Raw genomic sequence first — 14,124 nt, 5'->3', positions numbered from 1 at the left:
GCATTAAGTTGTTGCCAGCAGAAGCTCGGACGATGCCCCTCTCCAGAAAGGTGTCACAGGCAGACACAGAGCCAGGCCAGGTGTAGCTTCTAGGAAGAGAAAAGAGAGTTAAAAGCAAACAAAGTTAAAAGCAGAAATAACAGCAAATAATGCAAAATTGGAGAGTAGTGTGAAAATGTAGCGAAGAGGGTGAAAGTGGTCGTTATGTCCTCCAGCAGCCAAAGCCTATAGCAGCATAACTACACAGATAGTTTCAGTTCAGATTATTTGGTTAAACTACGCTTATTTACAACAATGTCGTCTCAAGGAATCCCACAAAGGGTCCCACTGATGGTCATTGTTATACTAAAAACCACAATGATTGGGATACCTCCCTCTGTCAGACTGATTATAACCATTGGAAAAGAGAAGGGGTCATACAGGTAGCAGAAATGGAGGGTGTGTTTTCACCTCAACCATAACTGAGCCGGTTTAGGCTAAACCTGACTCCCCCCTTACTCCAACCAACAGGGAGGGAGGAAGGCTCCCTCCCTGATAAACTAAGCCACTCTAACTATAAGCTTTATCAAAAGAAAAGTTTTAGGCCTAGCCTTAAAAGTAGACAGGGTGTCTGCCTCACGGACTAAAGCTGGGAGCTGGTTCCACAGGAGAGGAGCCTGATAACTAAAGGATCTGCCTCCCATTCTACTTCTAGAGACTCTAGGAACCACCAGTAAACCTGCAGTCTGAGAACGAAGTGCTCTGTTAGGAACATATGGAACAAACAGATCTCTGATGTATGATGGAGCTAGATCATTAAGGGCTTTATATGTGAGGAGGAGAATTTTAAATTCTATTCTGGATTTAACAGGGAGCCAATGAAGGGAAGCTAAAATAGGAGAAATATGATCTCTCTTTTTAATTTTCATCAGAACTCTTCCTGCGGCATTTTGAATCAGCTGAAGGCTTTTAACTGCATTTTGTGGACATCCTGATAGTAACGAATTACAATAGTCCAGCCTTGATTTAACAAATGCATGGACTAGTTTTTCAGCGTCACTCCTAGATAGGATATTTCTAATTTTGTTCCGGAGGTGAAAGAAGGAAATCCTAGAAACCTGTTTAATATGGGATTTAAATGACATGTCCTGGTCAAAAATAACACCAAGGTTTTTTACTTTATTATCGGAGGTCAATTTAATGCCATCCAGGTTAATTGATTGACTAAGCAGTTTCTTTTTTAAAGACTCCGGTCCAAAGACGACAACTTCTGTCTTGTTTGAATTTAGAAGCAAAAAATTTAAAGTGATCCAAGTTTTTATGTCTTCAAGACATGCTTGTAGTCTGTCTAACTGGTTGGGCTCATCAGGATTTATGGATAAGTAAAGCTGAGTATTATCAGCGTAACAGTGAAAATTTATTCTATGCTGCCTAATAATTTGACCTATTGGAAGCATATATATTGTAAAGAGAATTGGCCCAAGTACTGAACCCTGTGGTACTCCACAATTAACCCTGAAGTTTAAAAATGATTTATCATTTACATGAACAAACTGGAATCTGTCAGACAGATAAGATTTAAACCAGCCTAGCGCTGTTCCCCTGATCCTTACAGCATATCCCTTTTTAGAGAATATTATGGTATCAAATGCACCACTGAGATCTAACAGAACCAGAACAGACACAAGTCCATTATCTAAAGCCATACGAATATCATTAGTGATCTCTTTTTGTTTATTGCTTAAGGCCAGACAGTGAGCCCTCCTTACCTGTGGAATAGGGAAGTGTGTGGCGTACTGAATATGCCGGGGTTGCTCGTACAGTTGAGGGAAGGCGGGGTCCATGCCTTTGTCCTTACAGGTGCTCTTACCGTCCTGCTCCTGAGCAGGCTTCTCCGGGGATGGGCTCCCCTTGGACTCACAATGCATTGGAGGAGAGAACATCTGCATAAAAAGAGAACCTGAAATCACCTTACCCTGTTTCATCTGAGAGCTTTACAAGTAAATCAGAGAAGATTTAATGATGATGATTTTTTACCTCATCAAAGTTTGCACTGGAGTTGTGATCAATTTCCATGGACTCAGACAGACCGGTATCCTGTTAAACAAACGGTGTCAGGTTACTTTTTTTACATCAAGCAGTTGCTTTCAAAAGCTACACAGCTTCAAACAGATGCCTCCAACTTACCTCCATCTTGACACTGCTGCCTGCATCCTGCTCTTTGCGCTCTGACTCATCAGAGGTCTCGTCGCTGGGGGAACGCGGACGCGGCAGGTGGGAGTCAGAAGCCAGGTCACCGCGGGAAATCAGCGTGCACATGTAGATATTGTGGGAGAAGACGTCGTGTCGGATGAGCTCACAGAAAAGAAGGACCAGGTTTGAGAACTCCACTCGCTCGCTTTCATTCCCTGGCTCTGCTGTAAATTGGCAAAAAAAATAAAAAGCATTTAAATTATTTAAAATGGGCTCTTCCCTGCTGAAACACTTAAAATAAACTAAATGAAATCAGACCACACCAAAGATATTGAGTTTCCTCAAATGTTATGCAAAAATCAAATGTGACGCGATTTAGAATAAAAGAAGGGGAAGGCAAAGGGAACAGCAGGGAATAATCGGTATAAAGAAAGACTCACTAAGCGTGGGGGCCTGCGTATCAAGGAACTGCAGCAGAACATCCTGAAAGACTGGGAGGGTGGCAGCTGAGAGGGAGCCAGACGACACAGAGCCTTTCTCATCCACCACCTCTGACTCACCACACCTCTGCAAAAACAACACAGCAACATGATTTTTGTGTCAAACAAAGAATCAAAAACACACCCCTGTGCTTACATTCCCTGCTCTGACTCAATGATTTAAAAAAAGAAATACTCACCTTCAAAGATTTAAATGGCCTTTTAGACATATTGACCTTGTATATATCATCCCTAAAACACCGAGATCCTTGCCAACTCCAAGAAATGATCCATAAAAATATCTTGTTTTTTCCAAACCAAGTTCAAAACTTACAGATATGGTCTTACTCAATATGAGAAGATCTTGAAAATCTTCTGCCCATTTCATAATTCAATATATAGGAAGTCAATATTTCAAATTTAAAGTTTTCCACTTCACAAGAATGGATTGTTTTTCATTTTCTCCACCCTAAACATCCTTTAAATGATGCTTCTATACAATAAAATCAAGGTTTGGTTTGTTTATATCTTTTCCTTCAGCAAAGAATCATCACATGCACCTCAGCAGCCTTTGGCTCCAACCAGAGAAATTGTGTAAGCTTTCTTAATTGTAAATGGGAAATTGTTGTGTCAAGTAACAAGTCAAATCAAGTCAGTTTGTCTAGGAGTCATTTTATGCACATTGTCTTGCAAACGTATTCAAAAACCCTGATCTTTCGTTTACTTTTTTTGCAATTATAGGTGCATGTCTTTTAACTTTGAACACCAGAAGCTCAAATTTTTGCCCATTTTTCTTTGCAAATTAGTTAGACCGGATGGAGAGCCTCTGTGGAAAGCAATTTTAAGTCTAGCCACAGATCCTCAATTAGATATAGGTCAGGACTTTGACTGTGCCAGTTTACCTCATGAACATGTTTTGATCCAAAGCCTTCCATAGCACCTCTGGCTGCTTGTTTAGTGTCCTCTTGCTGGAAGATGAACCTCTACCCCAGTCTCACATTTTTTGCATAGTTTAATAGGTTTTATTCCAGGATTGCTGTTTAGCTCTACCCACCTTCCATCCATATTCCCAAGTAGGGATGGTGTGTTCAGAGTGATGTGCTTTTTTTAGTTTTCTAGAGGGTGCTGTGCCTCATACCTCGGCTTCGATCTCAGCCTGTCGCTTCTCCAGCAGCTTGGCCACCACCATGGCCCTGTGTCTGCCCGAGCGCTTACAGCACACCGCCCATTCACACAGCAAGGTCACCACTGCGTCGTCATCGGGCGACATCTGGACAGAAACAGTAGTAAAAGGCAAGATGAAAAAACATTCACTTAGTGGCTCTTCCACACAAGCTAGGCGGCAAACTCATTTAATTTCTTTTCAGTTCATTTAGAAATAATGAAGTGGGTTTTAACACTGGCCATATATTTCCCATTAGCCTAAACCCCTATTTTAATCTCTCACTGAAAAGATTTCAAGTTATATTACTTGCATAATGAAACACTCATGAAGAGAATCTATTCATACCTCGTGGCCATCCTTACTCTGGCCAGAACCAAATATCTTGTTGTACAGCGAATCCAGGGAGTTGTTAAAGTCCGATTTCTCAAAGCTGTGGTTGTCCAAAACCTCCAGGGTGTGGAGAACCCTCCCAATAGTAAACCCTACAAAACAGTATATCATATAATCCTGTTCCAGCATCTTGAGATAAAAAAAAGGTCTGCAAGGATAAAGGAGCACATCGGTCTTACCTGCAGTGGTCTCCTGGCACTTATCAAACGACCACCTGAACTCCACGGCCTGGCCTCGCTCCTTAACTTGCTCTTCGATTTCTCGCAGCTTTGCACGAACCTGCAAAGTGAATTTAAAATTAGAGCATGTCATAGACAAACAGAAATATAGAAAACTTTCATGTTTTATAAGGACTAAATCAGAAGAACATTTTTATTTGGGATAAAATGTTTGTTATGCATTGATGGGCAATAATGGAAAGGTTGTCATTTCTCTCAAGCATTGCAATATTTCTTGTTCTCTTTCTTATGCACCATTGATTCATTGTAATAATTTGCTGTGTTTACTATTTATTCGACAACTTAATGTACAAATATATATGCAGCATACAAAAACAAGGTGGCTATTTGAAAATAAAATAAAAGTGATAACTAATCTACCGCAGGAGGTACCTGTTGTGTGAAGACAGTGTTGCCTCCTGGCATTGGCAGACTGGAGGGGGCGATGGGCAGGAGGTCCAGGGGTGATCCAGTCTTATTTCTGCTGTCTGTTAATGAGTAATGCCACACCAAAGCACTGGGGCAGCACAGAACTATACTCTAAAGAGATGAAAACAAAAGTGGAAAGAAAAATGTAGTTTCTAGAAAAACTAAAAAACAAACATAGAAACTGACATTATATACCAATAAAATAAGATGAAGTACCTGTAACATGCAGCTGAGGCCAAAAACCAGAGGCCTGTGCTGTGGGCAAACGTAGAAATCTGTGAAAGGCGTCTGGGATTGGTTCCCTCCAGCAGGCTGCGAGGTCGGGGTGGAGGGCAGTGCATTGCCTTGCTGCGTGAGGATGCCGTGCGCCGCGTGACCCCCTGCACCAGGGCACAGGCTCCCGTCGCTTAGCAACAGGTTGAGGCGGCGTGTGCAGAAGTAAGCCAGTCTTCGTGATAAATAAGCAGACTGTACAAATTCTCCTGAGTACTGAGGCAGAGATGAGAGATTTGCAGCATTAGCCATGCCTGCTGAGTGTCCACTAAAACCAGAAAGCTTTCAGAGAAGAAACAAAAAAGGGCTGTTGTGGGCCCCCAGAGGGTGCTGGTAGCAAGGGTCATCAGATGTCACCAGATGAAAAACATCAAACATGATGGACTGACTGTTCACAGCTGTGGAAGCCTGACACAACAGCAGCTCTGTGCAATCAGATCGTACAGTGCCTTGCAAAAGTATTCATGCCCCCTTTTCACATGTCACGGTACAATGAAACCAACCAAGACATGGCCTCAATCAGAGAACCAGCCAAGAGGCACCTGGTAACTCTTGAGGAGCTGCAGAAATCCACAGCTCGGATGGGAGAATCTGTCAACAGGACAACCATTACTTGTGCAATCCATAAATTTGGCCTTTTAAGAAGAATGGCAAGAAGAAAGTCAGTGTTGAAATATAACCATTAAAATACCTGTTGACAATTTTCCACAACCCATGTAGGGGACACAGCAAACATATGAAAAAAGGTGAACTGGTCTGATGGGAACAAAACTGAACTTTTTTGACCTATATGAAAAAAGCAAAATGCAGCAGAAATTACCACTGCAGATCCCTGCAGTGAAACACATCGGTGGCAACATCATGCTGTGGGGATGTTCTTCATCCATTTGGGAAGATGGAGGAAGCTAAATGCAGGGCAATTCTAACAGAAAACCTGTAGGAGGCTACAACTGAGTCGAGACTGGGGGAAGACATTCACCTTCCAGCAGGAAAGGTGAATGTCTCTTGCTCCCTTGATTGGTGATCTAGTGGGTGGAATCATCAGGAGATAATGTCTCTCAGAACATCGCAGAAGATGTTTCTCATTTCACCTCATCAATTCAAGCGTGTGACCCAGTAAGACACGTCCATCAGACAGACGGCGGAGGAGAATTTGGATGCTGAAATGAGAGCGATATTAAACAAGCCGGGTTTGACTTCTTATGAAAAAAATCAAGAGATACGATGCTCTTCTCCAGAGGTATCTGACTTTACTTAAGCAAGGTGTCAAAGAAGAAAAACAGCGGGTAAGTTTAACGCTGCAGCGTGACACAGAGGTTCCTGAACATGAGCGGCCCCAAGAAAAACAAGGCCCAGGGCAGGATGAGGCCCCTAAGGATCAGGTTCTTACGGAAGTACTGAAAAGCCTACCTAAACACAACCGTAAAAATGCCGAGTACATTTTGAAGAAATTATCCGAAAGAAGTGAGAGTTGGACTTCGCGAGGTGAATTTGTATTTAAAGGAAATGTTACAAAAGTTGATTTGTTGAAAAATCTCATGCTTCCGTTTAAAAAATCTGGAGCATCACAAACCCGAGGATGGTCTGACTTTCTACACACCTTGTCAGAGGTAAACATCCCTATATCTTCAGTCATTAACCCTTATGCTCGTGAAGAATATAGACGTTTCAAAACAGAGGGTACATCGATTGAAAATGGGGGTACACCCCCCAGCGTTAAGCAGAGAAGAAAAAGAAGGCAGATAACTCATTCTCCCTACTGGTCGAGATCTGAGCTGGAAGGGGGGAAGACATTCACCTTCCAGCAGGACATCAACCTTTAACATACAGCCAGAGATACAAAGTAGTGATTTAGTTTGGAGCTGCACAATGTAGAGAATCGCAATACTCATATTTGCAATATCAGTTTGCTCAATATCCCACTTGCAAAGTGCTGCTATGATGCAATATTGGGCAAGATATAATTTTTTTAATTGCCATGCGTTCATGCTCTCCATGTTTACTACATACTTGACCAGACTTTCTGATTGGCTGAGATGTTAAAGCTCATGGAGAATAGTGGGAGCACTAAGTAATGGTACACAAAGGTAAGTGTTCAGAAAATTAAGGCTAATCAAGATCAGTTTTCAGCAACAGAATAACAATTATATATCTATATATAAAGTACACTCATGTACCAGGATGACAGAGTCAAGATCCTGGCTTAAATCTAATTTGGAATCTGCAGGAAGAGCAAAGAGGTTCTCCAAACAATCAGATAAATTTGAGCTTTTCTGCATAGAAGAATGGGGAAAAATTAAAGTCTCCAAATAAGCAAAAGTGCTAGAGATCTATCCCAAGAGAATATAAATGGAGCCAAATTTATTTCAAAGCGATGCCTTGTGTTGCTGAATACAAAAGCACACTAAACTTCAGAACCTTGTATTATTCTCTGCAATGCTTGGAAATGGTCGATTACAAAGTTCCCGATTAAATGCACTCAAGTTAATGGAGGTAACATGAAGACATCTGAACAGGTTTAAGAGGTATCAATATTTCTACAAGGCACTGTATACCTCCTACATGAACTTCATTTGTACTTGTACTTTGTTTTTACCTGTAGTAAGAGGGGCAGGAGAAGTCTGAGAAGCTCGTCTTCACCTGGACGAACCTTCTCGAAACACTCCAGCACCCAAGTCAGGAACTCATGCCTGTCCAACATACCATCCTGGATGCAAAAAATAAACATTGTTAATACCTTTAAATAAATAAAAACTTTAGGTTACTTTCGTAACCCCGGTTCTTTGAGTAGCATTCATTTCGTGTCTCACATTGGGAACGCCCTCGGCGTGACCTCATCAGAAGCTCCTATTGCATTACGCCAGCCACGATTGGCTGGAAATAAGCCTGTCAGTCTGGCAGAGAGGGCAGGGTCCCTTCCCCCCTGTCGCTGCACTGATAGTTTATTCAAAAACATTCACCTCTTCCTCGCAACGTCAAAGCAAGGAGGGTGACTTGGTGAGACACTCACTCATGCTACTCAGAGAACCGGGGTTACGAAAGTAACCTAAAGTTCTCTTTCATAGCATTCGTTTCGTGTCTCACATTGGGAACAAAAATATACTGCCTCCCGTATTGCTCAGCAGATTACACACTGCATGTCAGCAGATTGTAAAACAATCAATCACAGTTCACTATAGCGCTCGGTGCCACACCGAGTACTGAATGAGCCAGCAGAGACTTTAAGTACACCCTTTCGGCAAACCTTTTGACAGGTGGGTGGGGGGGGGGGGGGGGGTCCAAGGGGCGTAACAGTGGATGCTGATTGGTTGTCGACATTAGGGGCGATACCTTAAATGAGTCAATTAAAACACAGGGGGTGTGTTTAAGGGTGTTATTAATAATCTGTATGTTTTTCAGGCGTTAATACATCTAAAAACAAAAAGACATGCATCCTTTTATATTTTAAGGGTATAATCAACTTAATGTTGACCTATCACATGAAATCCTAATAAATGAACTGTGTAACCTGACAGAATTGTAAGTTCATTTTGCTTTACAGCAGGACCTATTTGTTGAATATATGAGCGTCTAAATCAGTTCAAAATAGAAAAGACCTAAAAAAGTAAATAAAAGATAGTGCTTCCCTACATCGATGGAACGAGAAAACCTTCAGCTTCTGCGTCAACAGACAGGAAAGCAGATGAAAGAGGTAAGACGAATATGAGATTAACAGAAAAAAAAAAAAAACTTTACAATCCCTCAGTATACTGTTTCCAAGTTATAAATTGACTCTAGCAATGACGTGTTTGTTTTGAATCATGAGAGACTCCATTTTAGGAAAAAGGAATGATAATTTTAGTTACCTGTAGCTTTTCTAAAACATTTACTTTTTTCATCTTAGAGTAAAAGGTTATTCAGGGGGTTACAGTTATTCTATATCCATCTGTTAGGGGCGATGTCAGGAAGGGCAGTTAGGTCTGTTTCTTAGATAACATATCACCTTTGAACTCAAGAAGGGTTTTGGTCTTAAAACAGAGTCTTTGCAGTTGAGATAACACTGCCATTTGGATTGCCTCACCCCACCGAACCTCTGTGTTATTGGAGAAAGTTGCAAAAACCATTATCAGACGTTTTGATGGTTAGGAAAATTCCACAACAGATAACACTGTCATGTTCTGGTATAAATACTGTGAGTAAATGTTGTTCGGGGGCTGTTTCATTGGTTAACCTCAGTGTCAGGGTCTTCAAATGCTGAATGTCTTTGAAACACAACACTTGTTACATTGAAAAATACCAGTACTGACAAGAAAAGATGTCGGTAAATAAATCAGGAAACCTGGAAATTGTGGCTTCTACTTCTAATAATTCACAAAAGTACAATGACATCTTTAAAAGTAAGTAAGTAAGTAAGTATTCATCTTTAAGAAATCATTAAATGCATGTGAATGTTCTAATATTGTTTATATATATATATATTTGTTTCTTTGTCATAGAACCCACCGCTGATGACCTTGATGATTTCATCTTGACACAATCAGAATATAGTGAGTAAATGTTAAATGCAATAAAATATATATATATATATATTATAGTTAACCCTTGACAATGTTTCAATTTATAGATTTGATGAGAGAGGTAAACCCGAATGATCAAGTTGGAGGATTCAGCGGCTGGAATCGACAGTCAAAATTGAGAAGGCGAATTATTTCCAAACAAGAAAAACCCCCAACAACATCTGAACTTTCTTCTAACACAGAAATTAAAACTGATTCTTTGAATACTCCTCCACCAATTATCATAATTTCCCCTGAAGACACACCGGATAAGTTACCGGCACCTCCAGAAAGTAAGTCCTAAGAACTAACTGTTTTTCTTTGAGAGTGAATGTATTTTATTTATGTGTTATTAGAGACTTTGTTTTAAACCTCAGATAAAACTGTTTACAGATTCGACAGAGAGCTCTGTGGAAGACACAGCTGTCGAGCAGCAGCAGCAGGGTAGAAAAAAAATAAAAATAAAATAAAAACAACAATATATATGTATTTTAAGCATAGTTCAATAAAATACCATATAAACCTGTTTACAGATGCCACACTGAATCCGCCCACCAGAAGGTCGCTTTTCAAAGATCAAGACAGCTTTCAGCAGAGAGGCACCGTTTCAGTCCAACAAGAAGCAAAATCTGGAGGTTTTACCGCACAGAATCGGAGTAAGATAAAAAAACAATTGTTTTTTTTTTGTTTGTTTTTTTTCCCCTTAAAAAAAAAAAAACTTGTGTATTTTAAAAACTATTATCGTTTATTTATGAACGCTGTGCTGCGCAGCGTAAGATAACTTTTATTGTCTTCTGTTTTTACAAAATATTTAACCCCGGCCAAAAGACAGCGACTCTCTGCGCTACAAAGCAGAGCTACGCTAGTGAGAGGTTTAATGAACGGTACGTTTTAATTCATACATACTGAATTAATTTGAATTCCCCTTTTTTTTCAGTTTTAATGTGTTTATTTCAATATATATATATATATATAAACATATTTTTATTTATTTATGTTTTTTTGTTCATTCTCCTTACAGAGGTAACGTTGATGGTAGGACAGATTGGCTACAGAAACGGACAACGCAGGAAGACAGTCTCTACAGCCTCACGGGATCTTCGTAATAAGGCCTCATCGTTAACGCTTCTGGCAGCATGTCAGATTCTGTTAAAGAAGCATTTTGGTGACATCAAGGTGATTTTAAACTGAACTGATCACTGTTTTTTTTTTTTTTTTCTGTAGGTTAGTTTTATTTTATTTTTTTCTTATGTTCATAGAAATGGATAACCGAATCAGACTTGCCCTGGATGAAATAAGAAATTTAGTTATTGAACTTAACGAAATTCCCGTTAATGCAGAAGTAGCAGATAACATCGTTTTAAATGCATCTCCTGCTAACAGTGAAAATGTAATAAATGAAGATCGGCACGGTGACTTTTTAAACGTAATCAATCAGGCTCTTGAAGATTTAAATAGAGCACTGTCTCCACACAGCAGCATTCAGCAAAATGATTCACCTGACAGTCATCAAAATCCTTCTACGTCACGCGCCGCAGATCAGCACGGGGGTTATTTCAATACGGAAGTAGCGGTTAGTTCTGATCAAATAGGGCGAGATCCACCACCCGTGGTTGAACGTGAACATTTTAATAACCATGAAATAAGGAGGCCTTTTACCATACCTCCGCCCTGTCCAAGTAACGTTCCAGATTTAGCCGCATTCTATACAGACATCATGCGTATTCTCATTAAATTAGCCGACGCTGCAAGATCTTTAACCAGACGTAACGACGTTGTACAGCTGGAATTAGTGGGTGAAAATCTCAATCGTCACATCACATTTACTGTTACAGATGATGGAAATATGATCCTGCCTGCTTTCGAGAACTTCCTCGACGATTTAGTACAATCGAATGCAAATATACCTGTAGAAAATAACATGGAATTTGTTCTTCAGGTTGTTAATGACCCAGCAGGAGGTTCTAAGCGTAAAGCTGCAGGAACGTTAGACTGTGAACTGTTTAATAAGAAAATGCGTCATTTGTATATTATAAACAATACCGGTAATCAGTTATGTTTTGCAATCAGCCTCGCACACGTCTCTGATCCTGAGCTCACGGATCACCGTGCTGTAGAACTGGGGAGGAGATGGCAGCATCAGGCAGGCCTCGACGAGCAAACAGCAGTTACTTTTAGTGATATTGGTAAATTTGAAACCATTCTGAAGAGAAAAATTGTAGTGTTTCACAGAACCACGGGCTCTACTGCTCTGTGTAAATTTGAGACCAGTTTCCCTGATCGTTCAAACCCTCTGTTTTTGCTGTTATTTCAAGGTCATTACTATGGGATAAAAAATCTCAAAGGTTTTATGGGGTGCAGATATATTTGTAATTACTGTTACGCCAGCTATGATAATGCAAATACACACCATTGAGAAGGTTATTGTCCAGTGTGTCGAACATATAAATGTATGCAAGAAATTAGCAATCCTGTAAGCTGTGCAGGCTGTCAAAGAATCTGTCGTAATTCCTCATGTTTCAGCAGACACAGGGAACCGCGCATCAGAAATAGTGCTGACAGGCCTATGAGTGACTGTGAGTTGGTAAAACTGTGTAAAGTATGCAAACGGATATACGTTATTCCAATCAGTAAACCGAATAAACCACACGTGTGTAATGTAAAATGCAGTATTTGCGGTGAAAATGTACCTCCCGGCCTAGACATTACATGCGATGATCATAAGTGTTACATTCAGCCTTGCAGTGCAATTAATCAGCTTGATGATAAACTGATTTTTTATGATTTCGAATGCCTCGTCAATGAGAGCGGCGTGCATACCCCCTTTCTGGTCTGTGCTAAAACGTTGAAAGGTGATGAATGGTACGCGTATGGACTGAATTGCACCCAAAAATTTCTCCTGCATTTCAGGAGGCCGAAGTACAGAGGCTTCACCTTAATAGCGCACAATGCGCGGGGGTATGATGGTTACCTGATCCTTACAGCAATGCTGCAGTTAGGCATTAAACCTCATCTCGTCATGCTAGGAAGTAAAGTTCTCTGTTTAACCGACCCTGATTACAGGTTAAAATACATTGATAGCCTGTCCTTCATGTGCATGAAGCTTAGTGCCATGCCGAAAGCGTTAGGCTTTACCGATCAAAGCAAGGGTTTTTTTCCCCACCTATTTTCCTCTGAACAACATCTCCAGTATGTGGGGCCTTTTCCTCCTCCATCCTGCTACGCTGTAGAACGCATGAGTGTTCAAGAACAACAGGTGTTTAGCAGCTGGTACAGAGAAGCGAGCAAAGAGGTCTTTGACTTTAAGAAAGAAGCTATTCGTTATTGTAAAAATTACGTTGAAATTCTTTCTCAAGGATGCTTAAAATTCAGAGACGAGTTCTTTAAGGAGACAAGTGTGGATCCGTTTAAAAGTATCACAATAGCATCAGCCTGCATGAAGGTTTTTGTAACCAATTTCCTTCCTCCTCAAACCTTAGCCATTCCATCACCTCTGGACTACAGACGTAGCAGTAAAACGTTCTCTAGCGCATCCATTCAATGGCTCGGCTGGATTGCAGACAGCAGAGCCATATTTATCGAGCATGCATTAAATAGGGGTGAAAGGAAAATCGGCCCATATTCAGTGGATGGGTATGCAGAGATTAACGGTGTCAAAGTTGCGTTTGAATTTTACGGCTGTTTTTTCCACGGCTGTAAAAAGTGTTACATGCCTCATGACAAGTGTCCGTTGAGAGGGGTCGCATTTGAACAGTTTTACCCAGCCACTGTTGAGAGAAGCAAGGTGTTACAAACTGTGTACGGCCTTCGTCTCGAAGTCATATGGGAGCATGAGTGGATTGAAATGAAAAAATCAGACCCAGGGGTGATCAGCTTTCTTGAGAAAGTTAATGCACCCGAACCGCTATCCCCCCGGGATGCGCTGTATGGTGGACGCACCTGTCCTATGAGGTTGAGGTACACAGCGGGACCGGGTGAAACTGTACACTATGTGGATTACACATCTCTGTACCCTTCTGTAAACGCCAACTGCGTTTTTCCCCTCGGACACCCCACCATCATTTACAAAGATTTTGATGACCCCAGCAGCTACTTCGGGATAATCAAAGCTGTGGTCTACCCACCACGTAACTTGTTGTTCCCTGTTTTACCTTACAGAACATCCCAAGGTAAACTTGTGTTCACTCTCTGCCGCACATGCGCTGAAATAAATAACCAGTCAGGTCCCTGCATGCATAATGATGAGGACAGAGCTCTGACGGGTGTATGGGTGAGTGTAGAACTCTGTAAAGCGTTGGAGTGTAGTTATCGTCTTGCTAAAATCACAGAGGTGTGGCATTTTGAAAAGAGCAGTGATACAATCTTTAAAGGTTACATTCATTGCTTTTTAAAGGGTAAGCAGGAGGCTTCAGGCTATCCGTCTGAAACAGTGGATCAGGAGAGTAAGTCAAAGTATATAAGCG

At 40.9% G+C, this 14,124-nt stretch overlaps 1 protein-coding gene across 4 annotated transcripts in view; it reads right to left on the bottom strand.

The window, feature by feature from the left end:
* med12 (mediator complex subunit 12) overlaps positions 1-14,124 on the bottom strand; it is a 65,384-nt gene that overhangs the window by 28,261 nt on the left and 22,999 nt on the right. For 3 of the 4 annotated variants that reach the window (XM_047353266.1, XM_047353267.1, XM_047353269.1), the window contains exons 6-15: positions 7,723-7,833; positions 5,070-5,342; positions 4,818-4,964; positions 4,386-4,485; positions 4,162-4,298; positions 3,790-3,921; positions 2,613-2,739; positions 2,167-2,396; positions 2,017-2,076; positions 1,749-1,922 (exon numbers count right to left, since the gene is read on the bottom strand). In XM_047353266.1, the coding sequence (XP_047209222.1) occupies positions 1,749-1,922; positions 2,017-2,076; positions 2,167-2,396; positions 2,613-2,739; positions 3,790-3,921; positions 4,162-4,298; positions 4,386-4,485; positions 4,818-4,964; positions 5,070-5,342; positions 7,723-7,833 (1,491 nt within the window). The remainder of the gene's footprint in view (positions 1-1,748; positions 1,923-2,016; positions 2,077-2,166; positions 2,397-2,612; positions 2,740-3,789; positions 3,922-4,161; positions 4,299-4,385; positions 4,486-4,817; positions 4,965-5,069; positions 5,343-7,722; positions 7,834-14,124) is intronic. The other variant, XM_047353268.1, reaches the window with a different exon arrangement.

Source organism: Girardinichthys multiradiatus, chromosome 23 (genome assembly GCF_021462225.1).
Source record: "Girardinichthys multiradiatus isolate DD_20200921_A chromosome 23, DD_fGirMul_XY1, whole genome shotgun sequence".
Classification (NCBI taxonomy): domain Eukaryota; kingdom Metazoa; phylum Chordata; class Actinopteri; order Cyprinodontiformes; family Goodeidae; genus Girardinichthys; species Girardinichthys multiradiatus.
Note: the sequence above shows the minus strand (reverse complement) of the source record. Positions and strands in the feature narration are given on the sequence as shown.